The 24,502-nt window shown below is 43.4% G+C and overlaps 1 protein-coding gene and 1 long non-coding RNA gene across 3 annotated transcripts in view; one reads left to right on the top strand and one right to left on the bottom strand.

Moving 5' to 3' along the window:
- Nucleotides 1–4,772: 4,772 nt before the first annotated feature.
- Nucleotides 4,773–24,502, bottom strand: part of DCT (dopachrome tautomerase) — a 20,179-nt gene continuing 449 nt past the window's right edge. Inside the window, exons 2-9 of one of the 2 annotated variants that reach the window (XM_040538829.1) lie at nucleotides 22,447–23,227; nucleotides 16,515–16,814; nucleotides 13,620–13,720; nucleotides 12,415–12,581; nucleotides 9,807–9,986; nucleotides 9,577–9,712; nucleotides 7,646–7,847; nucleotides 4,773–6,225 (exon numbers count right to left, since the gene is read on the bottom strand). In XM_040538829.1, the coding sequence (XP_040394763.1) occupies nucleotides 6,044–6,225; nucleotides 7,646–7,847; nucleotides 9,577–9,712; nucleotides 9,807–9,986; nucleotides 12,415–12,581; nucleotides 13,620–13,720; nucleotides 16,515–16,814; nucleotides 22,447–22,999 (1,821 nt within the window). In that variant the 5' untranslated portion in view covers nucleotides 23,000–23,227 and the 3' untranslated portion in view covers nucleotides 4,773–6,043. The remainder of the gene's footprint in view (nucleotides 6,226–7,645; nucleotides 7,848–9,576; nucleotides 9,713–9,806; nucleotides 9,987–12,414; nucleotides 12,582–13,619; nucleotides 13,721–16,514; nucleotides 16,815–22,446; nucleotides 23,228–24,502) is intronic. The other variant, XM_040538839.1, reaches the window with a different exon arrangement.
- Nucleotides 7,995–14,612, top strand: LOC121060756. Its single transcript, XR_005814915.1, has 2 exons — nucleotides 7,995–8,209; nucleotides 14,486–14,612. It is a non-coding gene; the product is annotated as an uncharacterized LOC121060756 (long non-coding RNA).

The following is a 24,502-nucleotide window of genomic DNA, read 5'->3' as shown; positions in this document are numbered from 1 at the left end:
TCAGAATTTTTTAGCTGCGATGTTGCTTTCAAAACTAACAAATTCTACATTATTTTAAAAAATGTTTTTTTTTCAAGATCATGAGACTTTCTCTAAGATTATGGGTGGAAAGTATTGGAGGGCAAAGAAAAGGAAGTAGGAAAGAATATATCTGGACAGGATCAAAGAATGATTTTTCCTTCTGTTAGAAATCCGGCTTTTTCTTTTCTCAGGAAGGATTGTGCTTTGCCTTCACAAGTGGCATTTTTCAAAGCTCTGAGCTGAATTCTAAATCCGTAGGGTTTGGCACACTGAGTGGGTGTGCACATCTGCAGAAGAAGAAGGCTTTCTATATATCTCATTGAAGCTCCCGTTCCCAGGCATGGAGAGGCGATGCAGCCGCTTTGGGATGTGACACGAATCCGAACAGTCATCGAACTGCTCTAAATGAAGCCATTTGTTCGCCTCTCTGCCGGACAGCTATGCCAAGGGGACCAGCGAGAGCAGAGCATGCCAAGCAAGAGCGCACCTGCTAACCACAAAGCCAGCTGCTGACATAGATCCTAAGGACTGCGAGTAAATTCGATGTGCATCTGCACGGGCTGAGCACACCGGCTCCCCTCGCGATGCTCTCGCTGCACGCAGCCGGCAGGAGCCGATGCAGAAAGAAGCAGCTCTCTGGCAGGGTCTCCCTGCCCTGAGCAGCCGCCAGCCACAGGATGGTAGGACTCGGCACCCCGAAAGAAAGTGGAAAGATTTGTTAATAAAAGCATCGCTTGGGTTTGAAATTCTGCGGTTAAAATGAAAAAGAAACCAGCCAAGGAAGGTTTAATAAGCACTTCAGGCTCTATCTGAAATTGGTGGCAGCCAGCCCAAAAGAAGCCAGTCATCAGCCTTTTTCCTGACAATAAACATTTTATGTGCTTAGTAGCTTTTCAGCTAGCTCAGGCAGAGGAGGCAACTGTGAAACTGTTACAGATATCTGAGCAATAACGCCTCCACAAGAAAAATCAAGCCGCTGAAAGACATTTTCACACAGAAGGAAAAAAAAAAAAAAAAAAAGAAACTGAAACCTCAGGAGTCTTTCTTATGAGGCAGAAATGAAAAGATTTGCTAAGGGACTCAATGAACACTCAGAGATGGCAGGGAAACAGAACTGGAAGCAGCCTGGGACACAATGAAATCACCAAGTGAAGGAAGGCACAACGGGGGACTCTGTAGCCACATCACCGAACATTTAAGCAGTTCCACAGGGAAAAGAATGAGCACACAAGGTAGCTACCCTGATGATACTCTCTTGAAAGCAAACCCTAATTAATAAGATAGCAAGTAATCTTCCTGCAGAGACTGGTACCCAAAATTGGAGTCGTCCCTCGCACCACCTCTGTCATGTTCAAAAATCTGAGGTTTTTTATCATCTCAGTACAGGAGACAAAGGGTTAGTACACTGTAACCTAGAGAAGGTGCTCCTGAGGCATAGCATTAGCGTCATTTGCAGTGGATGGCTCTTTCAAGCAGAACTTTCCTAGACATAGTACAACTGGGGGGCAGAAAGGGTTGTGTTTCATGAATTGGAAGAGCATTCTGTAAGCTTGTCTCACCCTGCCAGGCACCAGTGCACCTCGTGCAAGTCACTGCATCCCAAACAGACAGCTGGGCTCTCCATGACATGACCGCAGAAAATCAGGAACTGCAGGAGGAAACCCACCACAGCCAGAACCACAGCGCTGAAAAATGAGCTTTTTAATCTAGCCCGAGGGCAGAGATAAGAGTTGGAAAGTCTTCATCTGAGATGGAGGTAAAATGCCTGTCTCCTTAATTTGGGCACTCAGAAGTGCTGCTAGGGGCAATGGTTGGTCTCAGCCCATGTCTTCATTCCATCCTGCCTGTTGAGGTTGCTCCAGGGTTCATGGGCTTGTCAACAGGCCAGAGACACAAGGTAGAGAAATGAGAAGAGGCAAACTGGAGGGGACCATCTGTATTAGAAGATACCTGACCACTTATTCCCTCTCTATTGAATAGCTTTGTACATTCAGGGTGAGCTATTCTTCAAACTGACTGCCACATCCATGTCTCTCATTCTCATCACGACATTCATTAGCTTAGTTGCTGCAAATCCCATCTGTCTTTACGGAAGAGTGACATCGGGGCCCCTTGAGGGGGGAACACAGGGTGGTGGTAACGTTGCCATAAGCACAGACAAGATCAGTGAAAAAGATCAGGGCAGGAGAAGTCAATCAGACCTGCAGACACTGCAGTTGGGTGCATACCTAGAGTCTGATAAAGTGGTAGGCTGCAGGTCACATTTTCTTCTCACGTTTCTTCCATGGAGGTCCCTTTGCTAGTATCAGAGCGTGATTTTGGATCTATACGTTACAATATCTCATACAGTGGCTTGACTTGAAACGCAGTGTAGAGGTAGCTTTTGACGCCCATGGTCTTTCAGAGAAAAGGTGGGTGGTCCCCATAAGAAGAGATGGCTGGAGTCTATAAAGATGGACAGTACTGGTACCATTTCTTCCGGCCACCCACATCTTGAAAAGCCGAGTTTTAGCAAAGAACTCTGGATAACGAATATCTTACAGACACAGAGCTGTATCTGTGCTGCAGGAGTGCTGACGTAGAGCAGGATCATACATGCAGCCCTGCTCATAACCTGGCTTTTACCTGTATCTTCATGGAGGACACTTAACCGTCTTCATGCACTGCATAAAGAGCCAAAGGGAATACTTTAGGAAATTAAGCTTCCTTCCTGGTGGCCATCAGCCTACAGGCCTGGTTCTGTAAGCATGTATCTTCACTACAAAATTTAGCCGATCACCTTTGAGTCTGCTTCTCTTCTTCCTCTTTGCTTCCCGTCACAAGCACAGACACACAATGTCTCTCCCAAAAGCAAAGTAGTGTAAAAAAAGCAGTTAATAGAAGCAGAAGGTCAGTAAAGGCATTGCAACTACCAGTTTCACAGCAATAGCCATGAGATGTGTCTGGTTTACATCGCTTCTTTCCTAAATCAGGGGCAGAATCAGAACAGACTCCTCTTCAAGCATTCAGCTAAACAGCCAGCAATGAGATTTAATTTAATTCAGAAAACAAGATCTTGCTAATTCCTTCAGAGAATTTTCATGATAATCTTTTGCACATAAGCACAGGCCATGACTGACAGAGATAATGTGGCCACCACCAGCTTGCTATGGAGTTAAAAAATTAAGCACCTGACCCACTGGAAGATTCAGAGAGAGGCATTAGCTGCCCGCAGATCCTGTACAGTCAACTGAGAGAGCAATTAGCTACTGACTAGAGAGAATTAAACTCCTCAGAAGGATAATCCACTCAAAAGCCATACATGCAGAGCTGGAAGCTGTGTAGGTCTAGCTAATAAAATGGCTGAGAATGGGATGGATTTGAGCACTTCTCCCTCTCTGGAGCTTAAACATCTCATTTGCAGCTGCAAGCTACACGTACTCCTTTGTGATTCAGAGCCATTTGTCAGAAGTAAGCACCAATTCAGCAGGAATTACTTGGGGGGGACAAGGGGGAGAGTGATGACTACACCCACCTCAGCTTGAAGTCATCCAGGAGTGCACCTCCCCTCTGTCAGCAAAGTGTCTCGTGACCACAGAGGTGAATGCACTGCTCCTTCATCCTTCCTTGCTGCGCTGGGCTGTGCGACTGCTTGGTTATGGATGTAAGATGGAAAAGAGGTGGGCTGTGGGCACCAGTGACCCCAGTCCAGAAGGACACTGTCCTCCTTGTCCCCATTTCGGTGTCCACACTGAGCCTCCAGAGCTGCTGGTGGTGCAAAGGCAGTGCAGCAAGAACCACCTCAGCACCCCAACCCCATGAGCTTTGCACAGATTTGTGGGGCCAAAATCCCAGGGTGTCCTGGGCTCTGTGGATACTGGAGGTGGTGTGTTTTCAGGATTGTTTCCCTCAGCTGAGGAGTCTATGAGAGTCTTCATCTCCTGTTATGGAACAGAAGGATCTCTTTTCATCCCATTCTGGTAGTAATAGCTTCAGTACAATTTATGCAACAACAGATTTCAGGTATTTATTAACATTTGTATTTAAAAAAAAAAAAAAAAAAGTGCTTTCTGTATTTTGGGACAGATGAAACATTAAAAAATGTAAAACCAACCTTTTAAATCGAACTTGTTACAGCATTTCCTCAATTCTTTTTGTATGTGCCTATGCTTAACTTTCCTTCTTTTTAAATAGTTCTTCTTCCTTCACCAAGGACACGACTTTCCTTGTTGCTAGGTCAAGACTGCACTTTTAAAAGAGGAAAAAAAAAAAAAAAAAAACCTTTCTAGTGTCACCAGGCAATTTCCAAGTAAGCCGCGAGAGGGCACGTTGTGCTCTCGGTACAGCTTGCCTAAGCCAGATTTTTAGAGGCAACTGTAAAACTGGCCACGGTTTTAAAGTCCTAATTATTAAAGTAATGCCAAGCAAATGCTTTCAAAGCAAACAGTTGTATCCCACCTGGGACATAAGTCCAGGACTTGGAGATTTCTTCATCTTTATTGGCTCTGCTGCTCATCAGTTTGCTGCCACGGGCGCTGTCAGCTCTGCATGCCTTGCCCTCTCCCAAAGAGAAGTCTAACAACAAATAAAAGCAGCGGCACCTCACAGTCCCCAGACCATGCCTCCCAGTCACTGACAGCGTATTCAACAAGGGGCCCAAGGGACCTGCTATGCCACACACTGGAAGAGTGATGCTGAAGCACGCTGGGACCCCCCTGAGGCCCTGTGGAGCAGCAGAACTGGCAGCAGATCAGTTAATGCGACAAGAGCTATCTGAGCACATGGTGAGCAAACCATGACTTTTGTTTGCCCCAAAAGTCAATACCTTAAAAGTAAGTTTTGTGAGTTACATGTACTTAATGCTATGTGAAGACCTACTGATATCTTCTTCCTAAACTGCATGGCTAATATTGAGCAGGCCTTGGAGAAATATAGAAATCATTACTAACTGGAATTTTTATTCAAGGCTACAAAAGAAAAGGAAAAAAAAAATTCTATAAGACTCAAGATGGCAGACTCTACACAAAATGCAAAATCAGAGCATTCAATTAATGCAACATTGTGCACCAAGCCTGACACAATGTGTTCAGGACTTCATTTCCTGTGTAGAAAACATAGAACAGCCACTGAAACGTCATCCAAGCCCCTGTTTAAATAAGTAAATATATAGGAAATGTATAAAGCAATATTTAAAACAGAGGTATAGGGTGTGCCGTATCCAAAACTAATCCCCTATCTGCAGTCCTTGGTATTGAAAGCTCTCACAATCTTGTTGACTTGAGTCCTGGGTCCCAGACTTTGGAAAGTATTTAGTATTCACTGATTCATGAAACAATGCAGCAAAGCCAAAATAGAGAAGGCAAGCACCATTTTCAACTTCTGTTACAGGTTCCGAACACAGGCGTAAAACTTTTAATCAAATTTTAGGAGAATTTGAGTTTGGAGGTTTATGTGCTGCTAAAATCATATTGATCAGAAATAATATATGGAATTGTATAAAATAATATGATCATAGTTCTGGAGCAAACTTTAACCATGGTGTTCCCATAGTATTTTGCCAAAATGAGTAAAACATTTTGAACCTCAAGCAAAGACTACATTATTCAGAGTATTTATTGACAACTGTAAAATAATATGTTATTCAAATATATATGTAGAGTTAATAATTTTCAGCACATCCCAGGGCTTCTAAATGAAATCGAAAACACACTGAGATGAAAAAAATATCTTGCTTATTCAAGTTGTTTTTCTTCTATTTTGATTCTTAGCTGTCTTGATCTAAATCTATAGAGGATGACTTCTGAATGTCACACTACAGATAATGTCTGGTAATGAGAAAACTCTGGACTGTCTTGGGCCTTGCACATATGCACCCAGAGACTTTGTATATCACAACTCACAAGATAACTGGAAAACTAAAGGAGAATAATGTAGTCAGCTGCCAAAGGTGTGTGTGATAAAGCTAGCTAAACTCAGCTAAGATCTGTATAAATCAATCAAGGTCATTTCCTACAAGAATAAGCAAGGAAATGAAGCAAGGGCACTAGGCCTCTTCCATGTACTTTTTGGGGCTGAAGCTCACATTCATCAGTGGTTCAAAACCTTTTCTCTGCCTTCGGTGCTGGAAAAGTACAAGCAGCAGAATGAGCATGGCCAAAGCTATAAATGCTCCTCCAATTGTAGATCCAATCTTGACAGCCCATGCTTGAGTTTCTTCAAGTGAACCTGGAAATATGAAAAGTCTGAAGTGAGGACAGCCCAAAACTTAATTTCTCAATTTGCTTGAAACAAAGCAAATATCCCACAGCCTAGTCATTATCACTAGTTGTGTGGCTAAGAGACCCAGTGTCCACAGGGGATGCACTGTGTAACCAACACAAAACCAGAGCCAGAGACGTTTCCTGCCAGAGAAGTCTACAGCTGAATTTTAGCTCCAACCTTTCAAACAAATAAAAGTGTAGATAATGGGAAAGATGCACAGTTGGAAGACTTCACAGTGAGCTAGTAATTTATTTATGTGGGAGTGGAGAAGCAACAGAATCACAAGATGTCTTTGTTCCTCTCTGGGTAAGCCATGCCCAGGGGACAGCAGCATTTCCAAAGCAGGAGAACAGACAGTGGTTCAGGGGGAGGAAAACTGAAACTCCACAAAGGGGAAAGTTTCCCCTTTTTCAGGGAAATTCTGGAGACACCCCTGAGAAAAGGACTACCAAGGCAGCTAGCATGTCTCCACAAGCCAGGATTTCCCTGCATGAATGCAGCTTAAAGACAATGTTTTCAATCTGTTCTAGTCTGTAGACCTTTAAACAGTTTCCACAGATTAAAACCACAGATACACGGTAAATAACTTAGAAGAAAATTCTGGCCACATAGGTCAGATAAACACCTACTGCTTCTTAAGGGAATAGCAAGATGGAGAAAGAAATTGCTCAGATTTAATCTTTGGTAAAGCAGCTGTTCTTACACTTTTGCCTTCTATAAATATTTGCAGCTTGTGTTTCAAATTTTGGATTTTGTGCATAAATACTTAGGTTTGAGCGGGAGGGAGGTGAAGAGGTTGTCTTTATCTGATTTGTGTCAAAGGTAATTTCAAATGAGCAAACTCTTAGGCATATCACACTTAAAGGCATGGAAAATCTTTAAAATCAGGGTTTTATAACACAAAGCACCCAGATACATCTCTCTAGGATAGCCAGAGATTATCAGAGTGCATCTCTAATGGGTTTCATGGGACAGTATAATTCAGGGCCCTGTGAAAAACAAGCATTTTCTAGTGACTAGCGTTAGCCATGCAAGCTCTCTGGCAGAGTGCCTGACCTCTGACAGGTTAAAGGATTGTAACAGGCATCAGCAGTCCTGGGGAGAGGAGCCAAAATCAAAGCCTCCTTAGCACCAAAGGAGCGTTGCTGTCAGTGCCAGAGCAGTTCAATCTCATGGATTTTGCTGCAGAGAAGGAGCAAACTAATAATATACATTCTTCTAGTTACCACAGCATATCTGGTGGGTTGAAACTACCTAAGCTACACCATGGGATTGCCAAGGACCATGTGAATAGACCCATGCTTTTGTGAGCAGTGCATTATTTTCCAAACATCTGTATCACTGAAAACTTGAGCTATCTCATCTCTTGGTCTCTGAGACATACCTGGCAGGTCAATGGCATAGGTATAGCCAAGCTGCTCCGCAGTTTGGAAGAGTTGGTCATTTGTCACAGGAGGGAAAAAAGGGACCATATTGTACAGTCTGTTGTGACCAATAGGGGCCAGCTCCTCAGGCCAGGAGTTGTCAGGGGGGTTAAACCGCTTCATCCACTCGTCAAAAATGGCATCGGTGAAGGAGTGAAGAACCTGCAAACTCAAGCATAGGCACACATGTTTATTAAGCTCTTTCTGAACTCAACAGGTTTTAAAGCAGTTCCCCAGTTCAGAGCATGTCCTGAGAAAACCACACAGGTGATCAGAAGTGTAGAAGGTGCAGAGACACTCATGACCTGAGAGTTAGCAGATATGACCTAAGGCTGCAGCCTCCCCTTCACAAGCCCAACAGTTGTGTCACCTGAGGTCACAATGGGGTTCACGTTGTCACTCGGAGTCCTGGGGATGCTGAAATTCTGCCTGCCACTTCCCAGGCTGGGGACCAGCCGGCACAGCTCCTGAAGGACCCGCCAGCTCGCACATTCCCCCACCAGAGAGACAGCAGCAGCCTGGGGGTAAATACACTCTCACCTACAGTGGCAGTAGCTTTTAAAAGAGAGAGAGGAGGGTAATCTAATCCAGGTGGGATTTACAGAATGGGAAACCAGAAAAATTTACGAGAGTGGAGTAAATTAATCTTCTTCATGAGACATTTTGCTATATACTTTCTTGTTGCTGTAGTGTGTAGTGAGCTCTTCCTCTGGACAGTTTGGTATCAGCTGGCAGTGAGTAGGCAGGTCCTCTCTCTCACATGAGGGCCCACTAAGTTTATTCAGGTAAACGTACCTCTCAAACCTATTTTATTCTCTCTCATCTTAACATGAACAGGAAATAACAGGAAACTTGATTCCTTCATCCTCATTTTATAGTATATCACCAGCTCCACATCTCCAGGTACCCACAAATTGATCAAGTCCTGTCCAGTGAGCTGATCAGTCTATAAAACACTAATACAGACAGTTGTCTTCAAGTTGAGTTCAGACAACTAGTAGAGTTGGCTGGGGCTGTTCAAATTAATTTCTGGTGTACTTACATTTTTCATGTGCTATCCTGAAAGAAAATTAGAAACTATCTTATTGAAAATAATCCTTCATATAAAATTATAGAATAGTGAAACAAAGATTTGACTATATAAGTAGGAATTCATGTAGGAATTCAAGAATTATGAAGGAAATAAACTAGAGAACCACTACATAAGTATTTGGGATAATTTCTCCAACAAAAGACTGCAAACTTAAAATAAAGGTAAGAAAGAAATGAATTGTATTAGAATTTCTCTATATAATCACCTTTGTTTAATCTAACAAAGAGGAAAAGAAATTGACATGAATTTATTAGATAAGGAAGACGTGTAGCAGTCAGCTGCTGGCTTTTTATTTGCACATAGCTGTTCATGCTGCTCACTGCACTGCAGTACTGTACTAACACAGCAGTGAAATCACATTAGTTTTACTCCCCAAGAGACGCTGAAATTAGATGTGCTTCATGTTAGATAGTGAAGTTTGAAACAAAGAAATAAACTCAGTCTACTGCTCTAAAATAATTAACCCAATTTTCAGGTTTTTCTTGTTGCTGTAAGATTTCTGGTAAAAGACATTAAATTTAGATACCACCTAATGAAAGAATTCAGGGCAATGTGACTTGGAATAGCAGCTCTTCTCCCTAGAAACTTATTATATGTTTCACAAATCACCCTGAGATTTCTTCCATCTTTATTTGACCATCACACAGGTGTGGCAGAGTTCAAGAACTGAGTTCTCCTTTTATATTTAAAAGACTCGTTTTCATGGGATTCATTTTACTTCCATTTCTGCTAATCTCCGGTGAGATAGCTGCCTTGGAGCCATAGCCACTGACTACAGCTTGGGGGAAAAGGCCATACCACAAAGATGGGATCGTTGGCAGCTGCATGAGGGAGAACACTGGTCCCATTCAGGAAAGAGTGAGCCAAATTATGGAGGCTCAGCATCGGTGAGTTCAGGGCTCCCTCTGGTTTATTGAATCCTTCCAGTGCATTCCTATGGACAGGTGAAAGGTGCAATAAGTAACCATATTTTGCTGATGAACGCACAAATGAAAAATACCCATGACCCAGCTGGCTCTAGGACAAACCTGAAGCTGAAACTGGAATTGCGGAAAAATGGGGGGCTGTCGAACTCCTGCAGGGAAAGGCACCTCCTGACATCTTCCATGGTGGGCAGCTGCTCGCCTGAGTCCCTCTGCGGCCTCCGCCGCAGTGGCCCCTCATCACTCCCGTTGCACAGTGTCACCAGGCGGTTGTAATCATCCAAGCTGAGCGTGAAATAGAAAGAGGCACAGGTTAGGAAAAGGGGATGAAGCCAGGCTTGTCAGCTTTTTTTCATGTAGCATAAAAGACGAACAGGTTGACCAGTCAGGTTGTGAGGTATCCTTGGAGATCTTCAAAAGCCACCTCGACAAGGTCCTGGGCAACCTTCTATGGGTGACCCTGCTGGAGCAGGGTTTGGACCAGATGAGCTCCACAGGTTCCTGCCAACCTCAACTATTCTGTGATGCTGTGATTCTGGGGCCCCAGCTTCAGGTTTAAGAGAGCAAGGCTTAGGGACAGACAACCTATGGGGTGGCCCATTTCACCTCCCATGGTGAAGCTGAAGTTATTGCTGAACAGCTAGTCCTGAACAAGGACAATTTTTTAACTCTTAATAAAAAGGAAAAATGCAGGAAAGTCCCACTGTGGGGTGTGGTAGAGAAAATTAATGTATGACAGAAAACAGATTTTAAGATTCCATCCTTCACCCCTTTTAGAAGAAAAGCAACTGCAATGCATTGCATCCTCTTTTTCAGGGCCTGGAGGTTAGACTGCTGTTGCAGGGGCTGCCTACTAGTTAGTGAGGGGAAAGTCTCTAGTATCAGGGACAGAAAGAGGGACAGAGGAGGAGAAAAAATGTAACACTCGGAAAAAAAAATGTGTTATTTAACACAAAATGAAATGGCATTTTCATAAACTCCTCCTCTCTTTAACTTTGGCAAGGCAAATTTGAGTCATTCCAGTTTTCAAGAAAAAAAAAAAAAAAAAAACATTTATCTTAGAGAAAAGGTAGGGACCAGGGTTAAAGTCAAATAGTGCCTTTAAAGCTAGAATTTCAAGTAGCACTTTAGGTACCCAGAGAAAGAGACTTTCCTGAAAAGCCTTGAGCTCCCAGTACCTTCATCTGGCTGGCTGCATGCTGCCCCAGATCTGACCGGAGCTGATACGAGCATTATAACTGGCAGCATCCTATGCCATAGTGCCCCAGTCCTGGACATGAATACATCATCAAAGCCCTGCACTTAAGCAAATCAATATATGCCTACTAACAGCTGGCAGCAAGAATGTCATTATCTTTATGTTCTTTCCTGTGTGAAGTCTCGGCCACTTCAAGGTCAGTCATAGAATCAAAATCACAGAATGGCTTAGGTTGGAAGGGACCTTAAAAATTACCGCATTCCAATCCCCCTGCCATGGGCAGGGACACCTCCCACCAAACCAGAATGCCCAAAGCCCCATCCAGCCTGGCCTTGAACACCTCCAGGGATGGGGCATCCACAGCTTCTCTGGGCAGCCTGTGCCAGGGCCTCACTACCCTCATAGTGAAGAATTTCTTCCTTATAGCTAATCTAAACCTACCCTTTTTTAGTTTAAAACTGTTACACCTGTCCTATCACTACACTCCCGGACACAGAGTCCCTCCCCGGCTTTCCTGTAGGCCCTCTTTTGGTATTGGAAGGCCACCATAAGGTCTCCCTGGAGTCTTCTCTTCTCCAGGCTGAACAACCCCAACTCCCTCAACCTGTCTTCACAGGAGAGGTGCTCCAGCCCTCTGAGCATCCTTGTGGCCCTCCTCTGGACCTGTTCTAATAATTCCATGTCCTTCTTGTGCTGGGGGCCCCAGAGCTGAATGCAGCACTCCAGGTGGGACATCATAAGAGCAGAGTAGAGGGGGAGAATCACCTCCTTTGACCTGCTGGCCCTGTTTCTTTTGATACAGCCCAGGATATGACTGGCTTTCTGGGCTGCAAGTGCACATTGCCGGCTCATATTCCGTTTTTCATTAACCAACATCCCCAAGTCCTTCTCTGCAGGGCTGCTCTCTATCCACTCGTCATCCAGCCTGCATTCATGTTTGGGATTACCCCAGCTCAAGTGGTTCCCTGTACAGACCACATTGCCAAAAAAAGATGTTAAATAGTACCGGTCCCAGTACAGACCCCTGAGGAACACCACTCATCACTGGTCTCCACCTGGACATCAAGCCATTGACTGCAACTCTTTGAATGCAACCATCCAGACAATTCCTAACCTACTGAGTGGTCCATACATCAAATCCATGTCTCTCTATTTTAGACAGGACAGTGTCAAATGCTTTGCACGAGCCCAGGTAGATGATGTTAGTTGCTCTTTCCTTCTGCTGTAATCCCATCGCAGAAGGCCAACAAATTTGTCAGGCACAATTTGCCTTTAGTCAAGCCATGGTGGCTGTCACTAATCACCTCTGTTTTCCATGTGCTTTAGCAAAGTTTTGAGGAGTCCCAACATTTCCAGGAGTCCTATAGTTTCCATAGTCCCAAAGCCACTCTAAATATATCAGAGTAAAGATCTCACCCAATGCAAGGAAACAGATTTTTCAGCCCACCTCTTATTTTCTATAATGCCAAAACAAGACTTGGTCAGTACACAGGCTTGCCCTAGGTATTCCAGTACCTGTTACAAACTATTTGCCACCGGGAGAATCTGGAATTCAGGCTGATTAGCCCCAGGTCATCTGGCCGCGATGCTCCAAAGAGCTGGTCCGTGCACACATCACACACGTTTCTACCCGTGGCAAAGTCCCAGTAGGGCAGTGCGAAGGAGTCATTGCCCATCAGTCGCTGAAATGGACAGAAACACATTAGTGGAGAAACACCTTCAAAAGAAAGAGAAAGAAAGTGATTCCTGTGAGTCATGTCACCGAGCACCCTGTATTCTGCTTTGCACTTGAAGGCAACTACACATGCTTCATAGTGCTGCTCCAACTGCTTTCAAAAGATTGGGGCGTTGAGTGAGTCCTAGCAAAGACATTATGACTGGTTAATCTACTGTTAGATTGCCCTTTTTTTTGGCCATGTTAGCTCTAGTACCAACTCAGAGACTGAGCAGGAGAGCAGAAGCAGAGATTAATCAAGCCTTAAACAACTAAGAGGCTTTCTGAGTGATGCAAGTGGGTAATGGGTAAAATTGTGTGTGTGGTTTGCTTTTATTAGAGCAAGGCTAGCCCTGGGGAAGAATCTGAATTTGTACTAATAGAGGAATACAGTGTATTTGCTTGTATTTGCTTGTTAGATACAATTTCATGCAAGAAAGATCCTGCAATTATTTAGACACCAACCATGTTCATTAGAGATCTGCAAGGCTGACATATATCAACACTGCTAATGTAGAAATACTGCAAATGGAAACAAGTCAGTGCTTGGGCAACTGACTGCCGGGTACATTAATGTATATTTCTTTAAAATATCTACACCTAAATATAGGAAAATATAAAATCTATAACATGGCATATTTAAAGAGGGTAATGTTTGGTGTTGCTTTCCTGCTTGGTGTCTGCTTTCCAGCAGACATTATTAACAGGTTTTACATGTAAGTGTTTCTTTGATTTTATTAATGAATGGTGCTAATTCTTATCTTCTGGTCTCTGTTGTAAAGAAAAATCTCTAATATAACCTTCACATCATTGTTCACAGTAAGAAACTGTGAACTGTATCAAAAACAATAATTTCCCTTTAGATAAAAAGGATCAGTGAGCAAACACTCTTTAGAGTTTGTGTAAGAATCAGTCCTAGGAAATAACTTATCCTAGGCTGAAGCAACAAAGACATGCAGCAAAAGAGAGAAGCTGTATGAGGAAAGGAAGAGGCCGTTTAGCTAACCTGCAGGTCTCTCTCCAGCAACAGCAAATGGTACCTATGCCAAGTTACAAAGGCAGGTCCTTGATGGGAGAAATCAATAGCTGTGAAGGGATGGCCTGGCCCTACAAAGGGAAGATAAAATAAGCACTTCAGCACCAAATGAAGCCAGAAATAAAGACAACAACCTTCTTCTGTTGCCCGTAGCTGAGTTAAATAAAAACCTGCAGCTCTGCACCTTTGCAAAGAGCACACAGATCAGAAGCTGCAACACTTACAGGGGACAAGTAAAACTCCTCTGTGGATACTGACTTCAGTGCTTCCCGAAACTTCACACTCCCCAAAAAGTTGGAGATTGTGCAAATTTCTTCACATTTTTACAGATCTTTTTAAGAAACAGTCTTACTGCCGAAAATCTTAGCTACTTGCTAACATGTACCACTTTGTCTCATTCTCTTGTTCAGCAGCAGGACTTACACAGTGTACCTGTCAAGAGAACCTCAACACTTCCCATAACCTGCCAACAGCAATTCAATATGTCCTTTGCCACTTTTCTTCAAATCCTGATTGTTATTTCTCTTCAGGCTTCTGCTAGTTCCCACTGCAGAAGCTAGCGAGGGAAACAGCTAAAGCAATGAGGGGTTTCTGCAGTGATTCACAAGGAGGTGAAGCAGGAATCTGGGAAGGGAAATTTGGTGATGTTAAGTTTTTTGCTACAGTCCTGACCACTGTTTCCCTTACTGTACTTGAGAAGCTCGGCAAAAGAGCTACCCCCACAATTTCAACAATCCTTAGTGAAAATGGGGTATATTTTTTTCCAAAAGTGTAATGACAAAATAGTTCCTTCTTTGTTTAGCTGACTGATTGCACCTCCTTTTCCTTTTTTACAGATAAAATCTTATCTTAGCAAAAACATACTACTTGATGCAACAGAGCTGAATCCTCAGTGAAAGAAAACACAAAGCTGCCTGTAATGTCTTAATGCATGCCTTGTATATAAATACTATTTTCCAAGCAGATCATAAAGGCTAGTCGCATTTTTAGAATTAAGTCTCATGCTAGATTTCAGGAGAAATTCAGACTTTTTCATTCTAGAAATCCAATAAATTTGGGGGTTTCTCCCGAGGTTCACAAATAAACCTAATCTTATTTCCTTACAGGACTACATAATTTTGTCCAACAGGCTAAAATAACTGTAATCTTAAAGAAAGAAAAAAAAAGTGGCAGACAAAAAACTGCTTCCACAAGAACAGGTCCTCAGGCATCAGTTGTTTGATCTGACAGCACAGGTTCCCACCCTGATGTTTCTCAGAATTCAGAAAGCTTCACAGTGTCTGAGTGACAGTATTGGAGGCGAGCAACTTTCTCAGAAGAGTTTTTGATTGACATCTGTCTGACACAGCATATGTTTCTGAATATGATAATCCAGCAGGTTTTTAAAGTATACATTTTTAAGCTGAAAAAATCTTCATAAAGAACACACAGTGGAAATGTCTTTAGATGGGTACTCAGTTCAGAAAGATTGAAAAGATTTTCTAATTAGTCCCCTATTTTCTACTCAAAATTAATCTGCTTTTTTCCTTGCTCAATGCATCACAGACATAGAAATTCAAATTTATGGATCTCTACAAAGACAGATTAGCTATCACTGATGGTTTCATTTTTAACAAGAACTATTTCAGACACATCAATTTTGCAATAAAGGTTTCAGCAAAATACCGCATAGAAAATCTGCTTCAAATCCTACCTGCATTTCCTTGATGTAACCAACCTGATATACTCCCATCCTAATTTTGATATCCGATCATCTGACAACCTTTCCCATATTTGTCTTTAAAACAGCATTTGGAGAAGAGCAATTCAGTGGGAGAAGCTACACCATACACATGAGAAATAAGACACTGAAAGCCTAGGGGCCTCAAACCACATTTGGATTTGCTTATTGCTTCTGCAAGCTTTAACCCACATGTGGGTTTATCTATCTTTGCAGCAGCAGTGAAAGTTGCTTCTTCCCTTTTCCACATGACTTCCATACTATTGCCTGAAGGACCTTTGCTTGTGGTAGGCCAGAGACTGCTTCATTCAGTCCTGTAAAATGGGACAGTGTCCGAAGGGGAAACAAGAAAACCAACTGTGGGGTACAAGATACCCTCTAGCAAGAAGGTAAATGTGGATAAATTTCACAGGCTGTCACACTCAGATGGAGACACTTGAATGCTAAATTCCACAGCCTGTATGTAGCTCTGCTGGGTAGCAAAGCCATACTGCTGCCTCTTCCTGTGGGACTGGGGCTTTCTGAAATGGGGCTGGCATAAATACTTCAGTCTAGAAGAGCCACAAGGACTAGGAATCCTGATTTGGGAAAAAGTGTGGAGATAGATGCCTAAACATCTAACCTGATTAGTTTTTGAAAGCTCTCTGTGGTTGTTCAGACAAATCCCACCCTTAGTGACTTGCTGAAGGCCATAGAAAGCAGTAGCACTCCAGTCCCCAAAGTCTGGATGGTCTCTGCCTTCACCACTGCAGAGCCTCTTTCCCACTGCTGGTGCTTATACTCTAGACTGGGAATGTCTTTTTGAAGGGGATCACTGACTGACCATGCTTTGGTTCACCCAAGAGAGTAACATGTGAGCCTGTAAACTGCCTGCCTGTCAGACAGAAGAGGCATCAAAGTGCAGCTGGCGTGCACTCTGCCTGGGGGACCAGGGCAGCAGCAGGTCAGAAGCAGGTCTGAACTGCCCTCAACTACAGAGATGTCCACCAGATCCTCAGCATCAAATATTTTACTGCACAGACCTCTTACTGGGCTTCACCGCTTGCTAAAGTATCCCAGCTGTATTAAACATACTTACCCTTGTTCAGCGATACTTTTTATCCTCTCCTTTACCTGCAAAGCCCTTGGGTACGAAAAGCACTAACCTAGTAGTGTGTCTCTGACTGAGTAGTAATGAAGCCAGACAAAGTAGTTATAAATGCTACAATTGGCAATTTGCGGTTCCTCTCCGGTGGGACCAAGCAGACTCATCCGGTGCTGAGTTGCAATTACATAGTCTGGGTGAATGGTAGTCTTTGCAAGGTCTAGAGCATCGAAGAACTGCTCCCTCTCCTCTGCTGTCAAGGAATGGATGTTCTTCCTGACAACTGGCGGCTTCCTGACATTGCAGTCAGGGCCAGTCCAGCCAAATTTGCAGTCACCACAGTTGTAGCCAGCAAAGTTTCCTGAATAAAGAGGGAGAAAGCAGTCATGAAAATACGAAACACTGAAATGCAGAAGAATTATGAATCATCTTTCTTTTTCCCCAGACATTTCAATTCCTGGAAGGGACAGCAGCTGAGCAGACTGGCAGCTCTGCCAACTGGTTAACTAGAAGGATGGCTCACTTCCCAGAGCCACGGCAGGGCCAAGAATCACACTCAGCTGGTTGGGGAGGCAAAGCACTGGATAATGGGCTTGATGCCCCAAGGCGCTAAGAGCTCCATGAAGCCTTCAGGCATGTGAGTCTCACTGAACAGAGAGTTAAGCACTTCAGGTTAAGCAGGTGATTAAATGCTTTGCTTGATTGGCCCTCAAGTACTCCCAGACTTCCAGGATCAAACCCAAAAACCAGTTAGCTCACATGGATATTTAAACACAGAGAAAGATCCTCAAACAAAACAAAACAAATGGGAAAAAATAAGTAAATAAATAAATAAAAATAAACAGTTCTTTTAAGGACAAAGCCCAGGGAACACCAATGTCCATTCACAGTGTATCTGGCAACCAGCACAGCCCAGGACAAGCACCAGAGGTGCTCCCAGTCACACTTTAAGCATTATTAAATAGTGCTGAAATTAGAGCCTGAGAAATAGTGCAACACTGTCATTCCTCTCTGGCACCATTCCTTAGGCAAGTAATCGGGTCCACTCCAGGCTATTAAGTCAGATCCCCTGACGTGGTGGAAGAGCCCGGGGGGACAGAGCTTGCTTTAAGCACAGCACAGGCACCATGGCCTCCTGCCTGCTGTGGCAGGGCGCCAGAAGCAGCAGAAAGGCCCTGCTGCAGCTCCCAGACCTTTGCTGGGGGAGAGGGGCATGACCACTCCGTCAGCACACATCTGTGAAGTTTGCAAAGCAGCGGTGTGGGACAATGGGCATTGCTGCCTGGGGGAAGGAGGGCATGGAGAGACAAGCAGGGCTCCTCTGGGATCTCCCCTCCGTTCTCCAGAACATGCACTGAGACCCTGAGACCCCACGTACACAAAAAAAACACTCCACAAAGACCATACTAACCCTCTTTCGAGATGCCATAAAACCTCACTGCTCGCCACACATCTGTGCTGCCAGACCAAAGATGAGCTTGGGGTTAATACAGAAATGGGGAATTGGCTTGTGAAGAGCTCCTGGACTAGCAGATATCCCTAGGCCGTAGGCATGAGTCTGTGAGCAAAACAACAGTTAACACTAAAGATTCCAGATTGTCAGGGGCTATAGGGCTTATTATGAATTTCAAAGACCCCCAAGGTTACGAGGGGCGCTCTGTAGCTTAGGGCCTGCTGTTACCCAGGCCTGTTACCCGTCAGGCTGTGTAGCTAATGGCTAGCTCTAGGGTGAGGGATGCTGAGCTGTAAACGTAAGTGACAGACATTAAGAGGTTTTGAGGATGCTTAACTACAGGTTCAGAGAGTTTGTGGCTACTTCAGAGGCAATGAGATCAATAAGTTATCATGAAGCTTAGGACCAGCTTAAGGACCACAAGAGTGAAGACTTCAACCAGGTTTTGGATTGTGCGAAGCCTGATGGCATACCATGAGGAGAGTTTCCAAGTGTATGGCTTACCTTCCTTCCCCATGTTTTCTTTAAACACTTCTATAAAAGATGCACTAAAATTTCAGTACACATCTATATGCCAATCTCAGAAAGTGGCAGAAAAAAAATATTAACAATCATTATTTTTAGCTTCTCAGTGAACTCAAACTATGTCATTGTCTGATCGACATCATGATCTGTACTAGCAACCACATGACTGACTGCAGTGGTTTTTTCACAATAATCTTCTGTAGTGTTTTTTTATTGTTTTTTTTTTTTTTAAGTGTTGCAACAGATCTGTATCCCATTACTACAACCTTATCCTTTAGAACTCTAAATAGCATTTAGTCCATGTCTTCTAAATCAGTATTCTTCTAAACCAAAGTTAACTATCCAACTGCAATACTTCTTTTTTCTTTTTCTTTTTTTTTTTAATTAGCCACAAGTGCCCATTTTCAGGGTCTATTAAATCAGTGCATCCAACATTTTGCCTAATTCAACACATACAGCTTGTATGCGATAAGTACAACACATACAAATGACCAAATTCCCTTTCACATACTACAGCACTCTGTTAGGAACTGTCATTAGGCCGTTTCAGTTTAAGAATTAATATTAGGTTCACTGAAATGAATTGCAGAATGCACATAATGGATTCAAAACTGAAATTAGACAGGAACTGAACAATCTTTGTTGCCTCCCGGCTACATTCAAGCCATAACCACAGCTTTTTTCTAGAGATATTTTTGTTGGTAACAACACATTGCATAAAACGTACAGTGAGCAGCGTCCTGACAACAGCCTTACAATTGTCTTCTTGATTATGGCTTTTTGTAAAAAAATGGAAGTAAAGCTGGATCTTTCTGTTTTACTAATCTTATTCTGCTGCATTTGTCTCTGCTTAAGGAAAGACATTATTGTCTGTTAAAGCCTAAAAATTGAAAGGAAATGCTTTATCTGCTTGTTTCTTTTCCACAGAAAAATTAAATGAATGAAAAACTATGAAAATAATCTGGCCCCACATTAACTAACCAATAACCAATGTTGGTTTGTGTTTGGGATTTTCATTTTTTCAGAAATGTTCAGCACCCAGACCTAGGTGGAGATGACTTTCAGACTTTTTTCCTCAATGAACAGCTACAGCACATGGCCAAATATCCCTTTATCTTTATCAAGTTTCTAGCAAAATTCAAATGGAGCACTTATTGCAAGAAATCTAGTATCCCCATATGGAAAATACAGGCTCCACTTCCTCCCAGCTCCTCCAGGCTTCCTACCATACTGCCACAAGCGATGTGGCACGTTTAAACGGTGCTATCTAAGCAAATGTAAAAAGCTACATGGAAGTTGCAGTTTCCATAGCTATTGCTTATGCTACATATGAACAATAAATTAAATAGTGACAAGATAGCACTGGAACCCAGTTTTTTATATTGTTAAAACTTTAGACAGAGCCTTGGCACGGACTGTCCAGGAACCATTTCAGATAGGTGGTCCGTACACAAAGTTCATTCAATAAGATGCTTTAATAGTACAGATGTGCACTGTTCCACGTCCCTTTGAATGAGGGTATTTAATTTACTGTGATATGTACCATAACCGTAGATGCCTAATGAAAAACACACATCACACCATTTAAAACTCTGGTGTGCAGACAGGCAACCAGTGCAAAACAGTTTTATACATATATATATATATATATAAATTGTATATATAAATATATATGCTTATATATATATACACACACCAATAGACACAGACTCACAATCACAACCAATGTAAATACATCAAATCTAATTCAAATCTCATGCTGTCACTAACTTTTAGCATTATCCTAGAAATGCCTTTGCATGAAGCATCAAGCTGACCACTGCAGAAGCAAACCCAGGAAACCTTTCTTAAAATCATCTTTAAGGCTGCTACCCTAATGTTTTGTCACTGGTATGTTCAGAGAACAAAGACTGCAAGGAGAAAGAAGACTATAACAAGGAAAATATGAGAGAGAGGGAGAGAGAGAGAGAGAGTAGAAGCAGAAAGGGAGAAACAAAGATTTAAAGAGCTGAGGAGAGCGGACAGCTCAGCAGAAGGAAGGCAGCGAGAGACTACCCGACATTACAGCTGTGTAACCTAGGACACAGACCAGCAGATATCAAATGATGGTATTTACCTTTATTTGGACAAACTAATTAATCTCTGCCCACACTGCTCCCCACTTTACTCAAAGGTTTTAATGCCCTAACTACGCAGACTGCATAAATATTACTATATGCCCACATGCTTTGGTGCTCTTCTGACTCAGGGTCTGTGCCTAAATGCGATGCCTGACTTTAGTTTTGGAGGTATGTAAGAACCTTTAAAATGGAAAAAGAAAATATATATATATATATATATATATATCAATTTTTTTTGTAAAATGTCTGGAAATGTACTTCCACACAAGCATTTGAAATCTAGTCAAAGCAAGAGATAAAATTTGATTTATAGCCTAATGTCTGTTGCTATTGTTTCAGACAAGCCTCAATAACACCATCTATCCATTTAAGTCATCTGCCACCACCTCTCTGCTTTCAGTTCATAACAGCATTGCAAAACTTAACCTCTTGGACTGAAATCTTCTGCTATGTGTCTTTCTCAGATTGATTTGGGCTTTTCTGATAGCAAGGGCCAAGGTACATTTCAGACAAAATAGGTCAGCTATTTCTAAGAATCAGACTGAAGGAAAGTAGGCTGTTCTTAACATGTTGGACACTTCAAACAACTTTATATTTCCAACAAGAAATCCCAGGCTGCATTTGAAATCTGTCTAGAGGGTGCCATCAGTTCTGGAGACATGCTTTTTTGTGGGGGGGCAATATTGGTGGTAGGGACACAACTGGACCAGATCATCTTGGAGGTCTCTTCCAACCTTAATGATTCTGTGATTCTACGACTCCTGACACCACGCCCTGCCAGCCCTGCAAAGAGCCAGGGCTGAGGTTGGGCTCCTGCTCATTTTAACCCCCTTAAACAAGGGCCGCTCTTGAAAAGCGGACCTGCCTCCTTACTCTGCCCAGACCCCACCTTCCTATTCCTCTCCTGGTGGACCAGGAGAGTCCAGACCTCTCCTTCCTATTCCTCCCCCTGTACTGGGGAACTGGTCTCAGCAAAACCTGATCATTTGGGCTGGGTTAGCTTTCAAGTGCATCAGCTCCCTGATTCATTTTGCTTCCCAGCACATGAAGTCAAAGGCCCGCATAAAGTCACAGGTGGGAACAAGAGGATGGATATAGGAAGGAAAAAGACAGGGTGGCCTCTTTGGCAGTCATATAGTGGAGTTACATAGTGAAATGTCTAAAACTCTGTGGAAAAAGGGTGTTGAGGAACTACAGGAATGACTCTAGGGACAGAGAGGAAAGCCCAAAAGACTGTATGAGAGAAAATGTGGGGTTTTTTTGCAAGAGAAAATGCTCTTGTGTTGAAACCCCTGTACAGGTCTATCAGGGCTTGGCCATAAACATGACAGTATTTTTTGGAAGGTGATAATACTTAAAGCCTTCTAAGAATCATAGAATCATTTAGGTTAGAAAAGACCTTCAAGATCATCAAGTCCAACCATCAGCCTAACACTACCAAGTCCACCACTGACCCATGTCCCTTAGTGCCACATCTACACATCTTTTAAATACCTCCAGGGACAGGGAATCCACCACGTCCCTGGGCAGCCTGTTCCAATGCTTGACCGCCTTCTCTGTGAAGAAATTCTTCCCCATATCCAAGCCAAACCTCCCCTGGTGCAACCTGAGGTCATTGCCTCACATCCTACCACTTGTCACCTGAGAAAAGAGACCGATACCCTCCTCGCTGCAGCCTCCTTTCAGGTAGCTGTAGAGAACATGAAGGTCTCACCTCAACCTTGTTTTCTGCAGACTAAACCACCCCGTTTCCCTCAGCCACTCCTCCTATGTCTTGGGTACTAGTCCCTTTGCCTGCTTGTTGATGCCTTATGCCATCTGGGATGTTTCTGGCCTTCAGAAGATGGCTAGAAGACACGTTCATCCCCATCCCCTCACCTCCTGGCCCCACTCACCTGTGCACCAACAGCTCTGGTTGAAGAACTTGAGGGGCCACCATTCCCGGTCATCCACATTTCGAAGAGTGTATGGGCCACTCCAGGGCTGAGTGTCCACCTGCACCCCCTGGCAGCGTCCTCTGCCCTGCAGGGACCCACACACGTTGCCTGGCTCCGGCCCCAAGGCCGGGCAACAGCGCTTCGACCGAATGGCCTCCACCGTCATGCAGACACGGGGGAACTGTGCCTCTGCTCCGCGGGGACAACAGCAGCTCAGGCAACTCAGCCCAGCCCAAAAAAGCCACCTCAGGGCACCCATTGCTTCTGGGTGCAGCCTGGACCCGAGTGAGCGGAGCACAGAGCTCTCCCCTGTGGGACAACCTGGCCTGGCAGCAGTTCCCCTGGGATAATCCCTCTCACTGCTGAGGATGCTGGTGTCGGGTGTTTGTTTAATCCTGGTCTCTAATTGCCTTGAATGTGGTTCAAAAGACAGGAGCTTTGGCTCTGCAGTGCCTGCCCAACAGCCACGGCTTTGAGCGGGGCTTATATCGAGGTTGGGAGAAGCCCTCATTAGAGGGATTAGCACGGCACAAATCCTCGTGTTTTGCACATGACATCAAGGGCAGAAAAGATGCCAGCGTGAGAGCAAGTCCTGAGGGCTCTGGCGGCTTGTCAAGAGGGTGAATGCCTCGGATTTATTTCTCCAGGACTTGTCGGTCTTTCATGCACTTTGAGAAATTGATGGTCTTGTTTTAGCTGAGGTGGCTGGAGAAACAGATTTATTCTTTTAATCACAACCCTGTAAACAGATGATAAAAAGAAGGGGAAAAACCTTCTTTTTTTAGTTCATTCACTGCTAGATAACACTTTCCATGAAAGCAGTATCTGTAGAAAATGAACTGGAAGTACAGAGAATATAGGTACATCATTAACAAAAATTAATAAAACTGGTAGTAACAGCCTGGGATGGAGACTCCATCTGCTGACTACAGAATTCCAGTGCTTGCACCGTAAATATTTTAGTGGCAAGTGGAGAAGGATTCATTTCTTAGTAGCGTTTTTGCATTTAAAATAAATTATTTAATTGTTTTTAAAGGGTGAGTGGTACTTGTCTGTTCTCTAATCCTTTCTCCGTCATTACACCAGAGATTGTTATGGGGTTGATCTGGCGGCTAGACTTTCAGAACGGTCACAGCTGAGCATTTATTATCCACCTGGCAGGAGACAGCCTGTAAGATCAATACACGTACGAGACATGCAGACAAGTGGTTTTGTTCAGAACATAGACAAAAATGGCTTTAAAAAGCTGCTAGCTAGCAAGCAGCAGTTCTTGCCCACGATCCAACTCCTGTGCTACAGGAAGAAAATGAATAAATCAAAACAAAGTAGTGATAAGTCATGAGAGGAGTCTGAAACAATATCTATCAGTTCAACTCCATCGTGCTGAATAAAAACTTGCATCTCCCACTGCTTCACTGAAAGCTTTCTCTATAACCCCCCCCACACACCTCTATTGATTAGCCATCTTCGTAAGTATGTATAATGAAAACAGCTGTGTTTGCAGCCATGATTGTGTCTCTACTATTCAATACTTCCATGGATGTTCAAGCAGACCATTCTGGCACAAGCAGCCTATTACCCATGCAGCACACTTATTGCCTTTGTGCAGCTAAGTCGCTCCTCCACACTGCAGACACTATCATCAGCACTTTCAGTTCTTATATCAAAAATTTATTAGGTGCCAGACAAACTAAAATATGACACTACTCCATTTATGAAAGCACAAAGCCAAATAGCAATACCACGCGATATGGAATGGTTTCAACTCATCTCCCTTAGGATTCAATTTACCTGGAACTGACTTTTGCCTCCTGCTGTCCTTGCATGCAAAAATAAGGCAGAAAGTAAGACTAGTTGTTGGAGAAATGTGTTGAAGAAGCTCAAGAATTATAAATGGAGGCACTAACTCAAAAACACGCTGAACTATGCACCTCCCCAGACTACTCAGCACCTGAAAACACCTCTCTGGTGTGGGAAGATCAGTCCTTGGAGCTCGGTTAGGCAATGTTTTGAA

Source organism: Cygnus olor, chromosome 1, assembly GCF_009769625.2.
Source record: "Cygnus olor isolate bCygOlo1 chromosome 1, bCygOlo1.pri.v2, whole genome shotgun sequence".
In the NCBI taxonomy this organism is placed as follows: domain Eukaryota; kingdom Metazoa; phylum Chordata; class Aves; order Anseriformes; family Anatidae; genus Cygnus; species Cygnus olor.
This window is presented reverse-complemented; position numbering and strand designations above follow the sequence as displayed.